At 42.1% G+C, this 13,138-nt stretch overlaps 1 protein-coding gene across 10 annotated transcripts in view; it reads left to right on the top strand.

Moving 5' to 3' along the window:
• The window catches only part of sox5 (SRY-box transcription factor 5), a 524,923-nt gene that overhangs the window by 498,548 nt on the left and 13,237 nt on the right, over positions 1-13,138 (top strand). For all 10 annotated transcript variants that reach the window (XM_060903479.1, XM_060903480.1, XM_060903483.1 and 7 more), the window contains 3 exons: positions 1,084-1,256; positions 3,705-3,807; positions 6,328-6,501. In XM_060903479.1, coding sequence (XP_060759462.1) covers positions 1,084-1,256; positions 3,705-3,807; positions 6,328-6,501 — 450 coding nt within the window. The remainder of the gene's footprint in view (positions 1-1,083; positions 1,257-3,704; positions 3,808-6,327; positions 6,502-13,138) is intronic.

Raw genomic sequence — 13,138 nt, forward strand, 5'->3', positions numbered from 1 at the left:
GAGACATTTATGTCACACTGATGGAAGGAGTCTCCAGTGTCAGCGCTTTGTAACAGTCAGAGTCTTTAGTTTTCAGACATCTTCAGGACAGAGGAGTTTATGCTGTGACAAGCGACATGTTGTTGTTGTTTTATTTATCTTATTAACTTCAAGACAGAGAAATAAAGAGAGTCTTTTGAGGGAAAGAGTGTTTATCACTGCTATAATATAAGAACAGGAACTAACTTGTTTTCTTGGACATTCCACAACATTAAATGTAGCTTCCAAAGTATTAAAAGTAACATCATTCCTCAATTAAAAAAAAAAGAATTGATAAGTAATTGTCAAATTGCTGTAAGAGGAACAAGAACACTGAAGCATGCTGTGATGGAAAAATAATCAACTCCATGGAAGTAACTGTAACTCCACTTCATCACATCACTCCACTGTTGATTATTTCTCCTGTAACAGCAAAACGCAGAGTGGTTTATTCCTGATTTATCATTATTTCCGTTTTTGTCTGGCTCAGAGCTGGCAGTCAAGTGGTCAGTGTGCGTGCGTGCGTACGCGTGTTAATATATTCTGCCCACAGCGTGCACTATGCTAATTTCCGTGGCCCAGAGGCTTGGAGGTGCATTAGTGCTGCATGGCCTCACCTGGTTTCTCTATTAAAGCTGAAAGACCCAAACACACACACACATGCGCGCGCGCACACACACACACACACACACACACACACATATATATATAGTGGACCCGTTTTATGAAATGCGAGCATATCAAATTTGTCGAAAGCCTTTCTTGAGGTATTTTTACAATATTTTCTTCCTGCTTTAGTCCACATTTTCTATCCCTGATTTTTTGGGAGTTTACAGGTGAACGCTTGTTAGCTCGCCCGCTACAGAGTAAGCAGGGCAAGGTATTGTTTTTGGTCAGGTTTCTTTGTTTCTTTGTTTTTTTTGTTACGAGTACAGCAGCAGTTCTTAGGTTTGATGATCCACTGAAGCAAGGGGAACAGCTGATTTTGGGTATCCATGTGCAGCAGAAAGTCCAGAAGCTCAAGCCTTTCCTTACATACCTCTCTTTGATCTGTCATTTCTGCAGACCTGCTGTCGTCCATCACTTCCGGAGGCTACCTGAACGACCACGAGGCCGTGAGCAAGGCTTTCCAGGAGGCACGGCAGATGAAGGAGCAGCTGAAGAGAGAGCAGCAGGTCCTGGATGCCAAGGTGGCAGCAGTGAACAGCCTCACCCTCAACAACGGACGCTCAGAGAAGGTTGGCTTCCCATCTCCAGTACGCTCAGTGAAAAACACTCCGATCTGAACACCACCTGACATTACGATTCCCCTCTAATGATCTGAGCTCGAGAGTTTGTCTCAAACCTATTTGCATACATTTGAATTCTACATATTCAAATTATGGGCGCATTAGGCAAATGTGTATGGTGATATTTATTTACCGAGGCCCATTAGAGCTTTTTATTCCAGAACCTTTCACCCACGCAACCCAAAGCAGTTCCACCATGTTAAATGTAAATGATTGAAAGCATGTCATTTCATATAAACAGCACTTTTCCAAGTTTTATTCACCTCATAAACACCCAGATTTACATTCCTCAGTGTCGTAACTGCACAGCTGTTCTGGTACTCTCACTGTCCTCACTGAGCCACGTGCTTTCGGATCAGATACTGAAGAATACGATGGGGAACGGGACAGAACTGAGCTCTCTGGGAGGAGAGGAACAGACATACGAGTCTCACTGGTGGAACGTTACACAGTCAGTTCAACTGACGAGAAGAAATATCGAGAGAGAGAGAGAGAGAGAGAGACAGACAGCGAGCGACAGAAAGACAGAGAGAGACAGATAAAGAAAGCAAGAAATTAAGTAGAATTTAAGTTAGAAAGTTAGTAAATAAATTAATATTGTGAGTAAAATAAATATTGATAGTTAAAGTCAGTAAATCTCATCTCATCTCATTATCTCTAGCCGCTTTATCCTTCTACAGGGTCGCAGGCGAGCTGGATCCTATCCCAGCTGACTACGGGTGAAAGGCGGGGTTCACCCTGGACAAGTCGCCAGGTCATCACAGGGCTGACACATAGACACAGACAACCATTCACACTCACATTCACACCTACGCTCAATTTAGAGTCACCAGTTAACCTAACCTGCATGTCTTTGGACTGTGGGGGAAACCGGAGCACCCGGAGGAAACCCACGCGGACACGGGGAGAACATGCAAACTCCACACAGAAAGGCCCTCACCGGCCACGGGGCTCGAACCCGGACCTTCTTGCTGTGAGGCGACAGCACTAACCACTACACCACCGTGCCGCCGATAATGAAAATAAGTAAATTAATAAGTAAATAAATAAATGCATTTTTAGTTAAGTAAATATATTATTTACATAAGCTTGTAAAGAACTTGATAGATAGATAGATAGATAGATAGATAGATAGATAGATAGATAGATAGATAGATAGATAGATAAGCACATCAGTAATTAAGTAATTTTAAATAAATAAATAATAAATAAATTGATAGATAAAACTGATAGTAGTAAATTGAAGAAAGAAAGAAATCACATTTCTTCGTGTCCCAGGTAAATTAGTGCATGTTATTTGTTGTGAGTGAATCAGGGAGAGTACACGAGTGTGTTAGCTGAAAGTAAACGGCCGAATCAGCCGAGCCGAATGGAGGGATGTGATCAGGTCTCTGTATGAACTCCTGAGTAAAGTAGATTTCTGACTGAATCTGACTCTTCTGTGTCTCTCTGAACACTCAGATGTAAAAGAGACAGAATCCTCCTTGACATGTGTTTGTATTTAATATTTACTCAACACGTTATCTGTATTAGAGCAGCCGTAAGTGTGTGACAGCTTCGGAGCAGAGAGGAAGAGCGTCTCTGATCGAGTGTATCCGTGTCCTGCCTCTGTTTGTGTGCTGTTCCGTGTAATTGGAGCAAGTTCAATGTTCAACAATAATCGCTTTGAGCATCAGAGTATCGTTTTCTCTCTCTCTCTCTCTCTCTCTCTCTCTCTCTCTCTCTCTCTCTCGTGTGTTATCCGTGGAGAAATTGTCTCTCAGCTGAGCATTCATTTAAGCTCTACTCACTAACCCAGAATGAATAATTAAATCTCTATGGCTCCAGAATGGTGTAATGCGTTTCATTACAGCTCCGCGCCTCGCCCGGGTCACTCTCTAATGGCGAGCACCCTCTCCGGGTGTGTGTTTTAAAAGATGCCGCCTGCTTTGGATGGCGTCTAATCGACTAATTAAGCCCCAGATGCAGCACCGGGGGGGTCGTGCGTGTGTTTGTGTGTGTGTGAGGATTTGTTTGGAGAGAAGCAGAGGTGTCGTGTGGAAATGCGTGCCCCGGCTACATTAGGCATGTAGATGCAGAGTTAATCTCCCTTTTATTGCGTGTAATAAATACCCACGAGGCCGTGCGGTCCCACTCACTCTCGTCTCTAGAGCCTCATTTCTCTCTTTAATGCACTGACCCCAGGGGATGACACACACACACACACACACACAGAGTGTAGTAATGCATGGAGCAAAATTTCAGGAGAAACTCACACAGACACACAGCTGCGATTTGAACAGAGAAAATTTGATTTCATTTACATTCATTTGAAAATGCTGAATTCCATATTTTTGGTACTTTTTCAGTAGAGAGGCTGACTGGATCGTGTGTGTGTGTGTGTGTGTGTGTGTGTAGGAGAAAGCGGCTCTTGAAAACCTGAGTCAGCAGATGAAGCAGTCCGAGGAGAACAAGTTCACACACGCCATGATGGACTTCGGCATGAGCGGCGACTCCGACGGTAAAAGATCTGTCATCTTTAACTGCCTTATTTCATTCCTAATGGTGGCTTATACACTTTAAAGTCTCACATTTACATATTAATTCTTATTAATATCACATAAACTCCATGCCAAGTCAAAAAAGCCACCACACCGGGGCGAAAAGCATGTCATGCAAGACACATTTGGTCCCGATTCTCATTTGTGATGTGAAGGCAACGTGCCACACTGAAAAGTAAAACATTCCCTGTGTTACTCTGACATAACTTCATCTCTTCAGTGAAATACGACCATCAAAGGATTGCTTGTTTTTTTTGTTTTGTTTTTTTCAGAATTAAACGCTCGAATGTAATTTCCTTTCATCACTACGTTGCAGTCGTGTCGCACTGAAATGCAATCACTGTCCAATCACGGCCCAAAGGAGCCTGGCTCTAATCTGAGAAGGACCTCAAAGTCTCATCTCATCTCATTATCTGTAGCCGCTTTATCCTGTTCTACAGGGTCGCAGGCGAGCTGGAGCCTATCCCAGCTGACTACGGGTGAAAGGCGGGGTTCACCCTGGACAAGTCGCCAGGTCATCACAGGGCTGACACATAGACACAGACAACCATTCACACTCACATTCACACCTACGCTCAATTTAGAGTCACCAGTTAACCTAACCTGCATGTCTTTGGACTGTGGGGGAAACCGGAGCACCCGGAGGAAACCCACGCGGACACGGGGAGAACATGCAAACTCCGCACAGAAAGGCCCTCGCCGGCCCCGGGGCTCGAACCCAGGACCTTCTTGCTGTGAGGCGACAGCACTAACCACTACACCACTGTGCCACCCAGGACCTCAAAGTGACAATTTAATTAAATATACAAGCTTATAATTATCACATCTCTACACCTTCATCATTCATTAAATATACTAAAATATTCCATGAATATTAATCAATCCTGGCATCCAAAATACAGTAATTTGATTGCAAACTTAGCTAACAGCTAACATTGCGAGTTTGTGAGTAAATTTCCTTGAGGAAGCAAAGATTCATCTCAATTTGCCTTTTTAATTTGTCACTGATTGATTTAAAAGCAGCTAAACTTCTCAAAACGAACAATAAAACACTGCTAGCATTAGCCATATTAGCTCAAACATCAGCTAGCTAAGAACTGGTAAGCTATTCGCAGAGTTTAGATTTGTCACACCTAGATGGGAGCGGGATTGGGATTTGACTCTTGTTTGTAAAAAATAATAACTATAATAATTTTTTTTTTTAATTAAAGAGCTGGTTTGTCGTAAAATAATGTTACCAGAACAACCAAGATCTGCTGATCACTAGCTTTAAGGAAGTCAGTTAGCTTCACTAACTTTAGGTCAGAAATTTATTTACAAGCGTTTAAACCTCTGAAAAAAAAACTCAGGCATCAGAACTATTTAGATCATTGCTCCATGTTAGCTAATAGGCTGACTAGCTAACTGCTAGTAAATTACAATATAATGTGATTAAAATATTTTGAAAAATGTTTTTATGGAGTAAAATATGTGACAAAAGATCATATTACTTTAACAGCCAAATATGTCCATATTCCTCACTACCTTTAACTTAGCAAACATAAACTTAATTAGGGGCGGCACGGTGGTGTAGTGGTTAGCGCTGTCGCCTCACAGCAAGAAGGTCCTGGGTTCGAGCCCCGGGGCCGGCGAGGGCCTTTCTGTGTGGAGTTTGCATGTTCTCCCCGTGTCCGCGTGGGTTTCCTCCGGGTGCTCCGGTTTCCCCCACAGTCCAAAGACATGCAGGTTAGGTTAACTGGTGACTCTAAATTGAGCGTAGGTGTGAATGTGAGTGTGAATGGTTGTCTGTGTCTATGTGTCAGCCCTGTGATGACCTGGCGACTTGTCCAGGGTGAACCCCGCCTTTCACCCGTAGTCAGCTGGGATAGGATCCAGCTCGCCTGCGACCCTGTAGAAGGATAAAGCGGCTACAGATAATGAGAGAGAGAGAGAGAAACTTAATTAGCTAGCATGACTGCTTAAGGTAAATTAACTAGCATTGCTCACTGTAGGGAAGATTTCTCTGAAGTCTCTGAGTCTCAGGTTGCATTTTTTCGTTGTTGTTGACTCAGACGCATATTTTTTTAAATGGGTAAAATTTCAAAATGTACCATAATAAAAGCAAAACATTAGCTAAAAATGTTCACTAATACCTCCTCTAGTGAACTGCTAGACAACTATTTGTCGCAGATTGACCTGAGTAGGTTTCGAGACATGATTTTGAAATAAAATCATATTTTTTTAAGTAACCAAACCAGATTTGATGTAATATCACTAGCAATAGTTAGTTAGTTAGTTAGTTAGTTCTTGACCCAAACACCAGTGGATATGATCAGAATACGCTGTGAGCGACGTTTACTGTTTAAAAAATCATGTTTTTGTTTTGTTTTTTGTATTCATCATTTCTACATCATGGTGTGTGTGTGTGTGTGTGTGTGTGTGTATGTTAGAGAAAGTATTTCCACTCAACCTTCCTCCTCCTCCTCCCCCTGCCCTCACAGGAAGCCCCAGCGTGTCAGATTCAAGGATTTTCCGCGAGGCTCGAGGTCGTGGTAACAGTGAACCGCACATCAAGAGGCCCATGAACGCCTTCATGGTTTGGGCAAAAGACGAGAGGAGGAAAATCCTGCAGGCTTTTCCTGACATGCACAACTCCAACATCAGCAAAATCCTCGGTAAGACTCACACTTATCAGTGTACACCGAGACGGGAGCACGGGGGGATCGGGGGCTGTTTCTGTCACTGGGGTTTTCAGTTTGGATTTAGGAGTGAACGATTTGATCAGAATATGATATATCATAACTCGATACTCATGGGTGATGATCTTAACGATCAGGAAAAAATAAGTGCCAGCAAAACAGTAGGATGACATTTACAAAATATGAAATAAAAAATTTGTAATAATTTCTGAAAATGAAGTGATTCCTTCCTTTATGGTTGTTTACCTGTAATTTTATTTTATTTTTGTTTATTTTTTTATATCTGTCTGTAAGAAAACAGTTGTTTTTGTTTTTGTTTTTACGGACCTTGCGGGTTTAAAAAACAAGGGTTTTAACTGATGCTTATGGATTAAAAAAACAACTAAAAAACATAGTTGGCCATAATAATAATAATAATAATAATAATAATACTGTTGTACCACCTTATATTTGCAGAGAGTGTGTACAGAATAAAACACTCTGTGTCGGTCTGTTAAGGGAAAATAATCAACAGTGGGGTGGGGTGATGAAGCAGAGATACTGTTATCACCCAAAAGTGGATTATTTTCCTCGAACAGAACGTTCTGAATAACATCGTTTTATTCCTCATAAACCTAAGCAATTTGATAACATTTTATTTGATAATTAAACAACGATGTGTCATAATTTTTATCCATTTAAACCTACATTTAATTTTCTGCAAAACAAGTTAGCTCCTCTTCTCACTTACATTATAGCAGCTGTAAACAGTCGTTCCCTCACCAGCCGCTCTTTATAAGTTCTAGTCTCAGCTTGTGCTTATAATGATTGCACTGCTCCACACTGTCAAAAACAGGGGTACAGTAGGAGTCCATTTCTGTACCCCAAGGTATAGTCTACACTAACATGCCCCTGAGGGCTCATTATTGGACCTCAGAGTAACTATGTGTAACTTTTTAGGGCCAGAAAGGGAAATAGAGTGGTGCTTGAAAGTTTGTGAACCCTTTAGAATATTGTATATTTCTGCATAAATATGACCTAAAACATCATCAGATTTTCATACAAGTCCTAAAAGTAGATAAAGAGAACCCAGTTAAACAAATGAGATAAAAATATTATACTTGGTCATTTATTTACTGAGGAAAATGATCCAATATTACATATCTGTGAGTGGCAAAAGTATGTGAACCTCTAGGATTAGCAGTTAATTTGAAGGTGAAATTAGAGTCAGGTGTTTTCAATCAATGGGATGACAATCAGGTGTGAGTGGGCACCCTGTTTTATTTAAAGAACAGGGATCTATCAAAGTCTGATCTTCACAACACATGTTTGTGGAAGTGTATCATGGCACGAACAAAGGAGATTTCTGAGGAGCTCAGAAAAAGCGTTGTTGATGCTCATCAGGCTGGAAAAGGTTACAAAACCATCTCTAAAGAGTTTGGACTCCACCAATCCACAGTCAGACAGATTGTGTACAAATGGAGGAAATTCAAGACCATTGTTACCCTCCCCAGGAGTGGTCGACCAACAAAGATCACTCCAAGAACAAGGCATGTAATAGTCGGCGAGGTCACAAAGGACCCCAGGGTAACTTCTAAGCAACTGAAGGCCTCTCTCACATTGGCTAATGTTAATGTTCATGAGTCCACCATCAGGAGAACACTGAACAACAATGGTGTGCTACAAAGAGAAAGCCACTGCTCTCCAAAAAGTCAAGTCAAGTCAAGTTTATTTGTATAGCGCTTTTAACAATAAACATTGTCGCAAAGCGGCTTTACAGAATTTTAACGACTTAAAACATGAGCTAATTTTATCCCTAATCTATCCCCAATGATGAAGCCTGTGGCGACGGTGGCAAGGAAAAACTCCCTCAGACGACATGAGGAAGAAACCTCGAGAGGAACCAGACTCAAAAGGGAACCCATCCTCATTTGGGCAACAACAGACAGCCTGACTATAATATTAACAGTTTTAACATGAGGACAGTTTCGTTGATGTTGTAAACTCTTCATTGATGGAAACTTGAGTGCAAAACTGTTCATGATAACTGCAGTCCTAAAGTTAGCAAGACAACTGTAGTCCTCAGCCATAAAAGCATTACTGTAAGAGTCCAGAGCGTCCTCCAGGTATAACCCTCAACTGTCCTGATGGGGCCGTCCTTCACAGGAGCAATGCGATAAAACTCCGACCAGACACAGGGCATCAGGATGGACCAAGCAGGCCTGAGGGGCAGAAGAGGCCAGCATCTCAATCCCAGGACCAACATGTAACTCAGAGGGACAGATTGGTGGGGGGGGAAGAGAGAGAGAAAGAAAACACATGTTAGGTATGCCCTAAAAATGACAAGTATTAAGTCTGTGTGGTAGGCTCACAGAGACGAGAGTCTTGACATCAGGCATAACACACAACAATGGCATGTTAATATGGTAAAAAATATATGATGACCTGCTCTGGCTGGATGCTTGATTGGGTGATGGGAGCACACTCCTCAGCAATGATCAGATGCAGATGGGACCCTTAGGGCTGGCCAAGACAATTCAGTTACATTTCACCGGGTCTGGGACATGCGACAGAAGTCTGACGGCCGATTCCCTGCAGGCTACGATAGCCAGTCGAGGTCTCCACCCTCTCCACCAAAAGATTTCCTGTTGACTCCATGTAACTCAGAGGGACAGATTTGGGGTGAGGGGGGGAAGAAAACGCAGGTTGTTAGGTATGCCCAATGTCACCTGAATAAGTAGGAGCAGTATACATATTGCACTGAGTACAAGCAGGGACTCCGGCAACTAACTATGACAGCATAACTAAAAGGGGAGAGCCAGAAGGTAACACAGGCATGAGGGGCCCCGGGACATAAAGCAGCAGCCACTACACCGTCAGCAAACTCGAGTGAGCAAGCGAGTGGGGACTGACAGCATCCATACATCCCAGTTTACCAACACTCTATGTCTGAGGACCCTCCAGATCTACACCTTTACCTCATAAACACCATTAACACAAGGCTTGACTAAACAGATCTGTTTTCAGCCGAGACTTAAACGCTGAGACTGTGTCTGATTCCCAAACACTATTTGGAAGGCTGTTCCATAACTGTGGGGCTTTGTAAGAAAAGGCTCCACCCCCTGATGTAGCCTTCACTATACGAGGTACCAGCAGATAGCCTGCACCTTTTGATCTAAGTAGGCGTGGCGGGTCATAGAGGAGCAGAAGCTCACTCAGGTACTGTGGTGCGAGACCATTTAGTGCTTTAAAGGTCAATAGTAGTATTTTATAATCAATATGAAATTTGATTGGGAGTCAATGCAGTGTGGATAAGACAGGGGTGATGGGGTCATATTTTCTAGTTCTAGTAAGGACTCTTGCTGCTGCATTTTGAACTAACTGGAGCTTGTTTATGCACTTATTGGAACATCCAGACAGTAAGGCATTACAATAATCCAACCTGGAGGGAACGAAAGCATGGACTAGTTTTTCTGCGTCATGCAATGACATTAAATTTCTTATCTTTGCAATATTTCTGAGATGAAAGAAAGCTATCTGGGTAATGTTATCAATGTGAGTTTCGAATGAAAGACTGGGGTCAATAATCACTCCGAGGTCTTTTACTGCTGCACGTGAAGAAACAGAAAGGCCATCCAGAGTTACTGTGGAATCAGAAAACTTACTTCTAGCTGCATGTGGTCCGAGTACAAGTACTTCAGTCTCGTCAGAGTTAAGGAGAAGGAAGTTAATAAGCATCCAGTGTCTAATGTCCTTCACACATTGCTCAATTCTATTAAGCTGGTGTCTCTCATCAGGTTTTGCAGAGACATACAACTGTGTGTCATCAGCATAACAGTGGAAACTAATACAATGTTTACAAATAATATCGCCCAGAGGTAACATATATAGAGAAAAAAGCAGTGGACCCAAGCCAGAACCTTGTGGAACACCAAACTTTACCTCGGTACGTCTAGAAATATCACCATTTATATCAACATACTGATAACGATCAGTTAGATAAGACCTGAGCCAGGAGAGGGCCGTTCCCTTAACTCCCACAACATTTTCTAGTCTATCCAGAAGAATGGAATGATCAATGGTATCAAATGCTGTACTAAGGTCAAGCAACACAAGCAGCGAGACACAGCCCTGATCAGACGCCAACAGTAGGTCGTTTACTACTTTAACCAGAGCTGTCTCTGTGCTATGATGAGGTCTAAATCCTGACTGATACATTTCATGGATGTTATTCCTATGTAAATATGAGCATAACTGCTGTGCCACAGCTTTTTCAAGGATCTTGGAGATAAAGGGGAGGTTTGATATCCGCCGATAATTGGACAGCTGACAGGGATCAAGGTCAGGTTTTTTAATCAGGGGTTTGATAACTGCTAGTTTAAAGGATTTGGGTACATAGCCAATCGTAAGAGAAGAATTTATTATTTTTAGAAGCGGTTCAATTACTTCAGGTATTATCTGTTTGAATAGGCGTGTAGGTAAGGGATCTAGTACACAAGTTGAGGCTTTTGATGCCGAGATTAATGAAAGTAATTCAGTTTCTCTAAGGGGAGTAAAACATTCTAATTGCTGATCTGATACAGTTATATTGTTAACTACAAGGTTACTTTCATTGTCTGACCTTAAATTAGTAGTTTGAATTTTTTGTCGGATATTCTCAATTTTGTCATTAAAAAATTCATGAAGTCGTTGCTACTACATACTGCAGGTGTGCATGTGTCTATAGTGGACTTATTCCTGGTTAATTTTGCTACAGTATTAAATAGGAATCTAGGATTATTTTTGTTATCTTCTATTAGGGAGGAGAGATATGTTGATCTCGCAGCACTAAGAGCTTTTTTATACTTCAGGAAGCTCTCCTTCCACGCCAATTTGAACACTACCAATTTTCTTTGACGCCATTTACGTTCCAATTTTCGAGTGGTCTGTTTTAATGTGCGAGTGTCATCATTATACCAGGGTGCTAATTTTTTGTCTCTGACCATTTTCCTTTTTAGAGGAGCTACATTATCTAAAGTATGGCGGAATGTTGACTCTAAGCATTCAGTTGCCTGATCAAGTTCTGCAGGGGCTGACAGTGACCCAATCAAAGTTGACAACTCTGGGAGATCATTTATAAAGCTCTGTGCAGTAGTTGACGTGAAAGTATGTTTAATACAGTAGCGTGGTGAGGTGCATATATTATTACTCAGACATATTTTGAATGAGATGAGATAATGATCTGAGATAACTTCAGACTGTGGAAGTGTGACTGTATTGTCTACGTTTAACCCGAATGTTAGTATTAGATCGAGGGTGTGACCACCATTATGGGTCGGTCCTATGACATTCTGATTAATCCCGACTGAATCTAAGATGGACACAAACGCTGTTTTTAAAGGGTCTTCTGGGTTATCGAAGTGGATATTAAAATCTCTGACAACTAAAGCTTTGTCTAAGGAAATAACCAGATCTGAGATAAAATCTGCAAATTCAGAAAGAAACTCAGAATATGGCCCCGGGGGCCTGTAAATAATAAGCAATGGAATTAACTGGGTAGACTTAGTTTTCGAGGCTACATACATTATATGAGTATGAAGAACTTCAAATGTATTAAATTTATAACCAGGTTTGTGTGTTACACCTAGATAATCGTTATAAATAACCGCGACGCCTCCTCCTCTGCCAGTTAGACGAGGCTGGTGTATATAACTGTATCCAGGAGGACTCGCTTCATTTAATGCTATATATTCATTTGGCTTAATCCATGTTTCAGTTAAACAAAGTACATTAAACTCCTGATCAGTAATGAGTTCATTAACCATTAGCGCTTTAGATGTAAGAGATCTAATATTTAATAGCCCCACCTTTAGATCAAAGGTGCTGGCAGCAGCTGTACAGTCAGTATGATCTAATTTTATATTGATTAGGTTACTGGAACAAACTCTCTGAGTATTTCTACCTTTTTGTTGAGCTCGGGGAACAGACACAGTCTCGATGTAGTGGACCCTGAGTGACGACTCTGTGCAGCTAGCAGACAGTCGGTTTAGCCTGTTCGTCTGCTCCCTGGCCTTGGCTCTGGATTGTCAGAAATTAACTAGGCCTGTTCTGAGACTATGACCTATGCTGCAGGAAATGAGAGCAGCACCTTCCCGAGTGGGATGGATACCGTCCCGCCCTAACAGGCCAGCAGTGCCCTCAAAATTAGCCCAATTATCTATAAAGCCCACACTGTTTTCAGAGCACCACCTGGACAGCCAGCAGTTCAGCGACCATAACCTGCTGTAAGCTACATCGCCACGCCGCATTGGGATGGGGCCAGAGCATACTACAGCATCGGACATCGCCTTCGCTAATTTAAACACCTCTACAAAGTTACTCTTAGTAACCTCAGACTGACGAAGGCGTATATCATTAGCTCCTGCATGGATAACTATCTTTGAGAACCTGTGCTTGCCTAGGACCCTAAGATTACCTGCTATGTCCGTCACCCTGGCTCCCAGTATACACCTGACTAAAGCTGCTGGTGCCCCTAAAGGCTGAGCTAATTTCACGTGCCGTATGATAGAGTCCCCTATAAACAGAGCTCTTTCAGGTTTCTCAGTGGGTGCATCACTAAGGAGAGTAAACCTGTTCGGCACGTGACGCGGAGAGG

Source organism: Neoarius graeffei, chromosome 21 (genome assembly GCF_027579695.1).
Source record: "Neoarius graeffei isolate fNeoGra1 chromosome 21, fNeoGra1.pri, whole genome shotgun sequence".
In the NCBI taxonomy this organism is placed as follows: domain Eukaryota; kingdom Metazoa; phylum Chordata; class Actinopteri; order Siluriformes; family Ariidae; genus Neoarius; species Neoarius graeffei.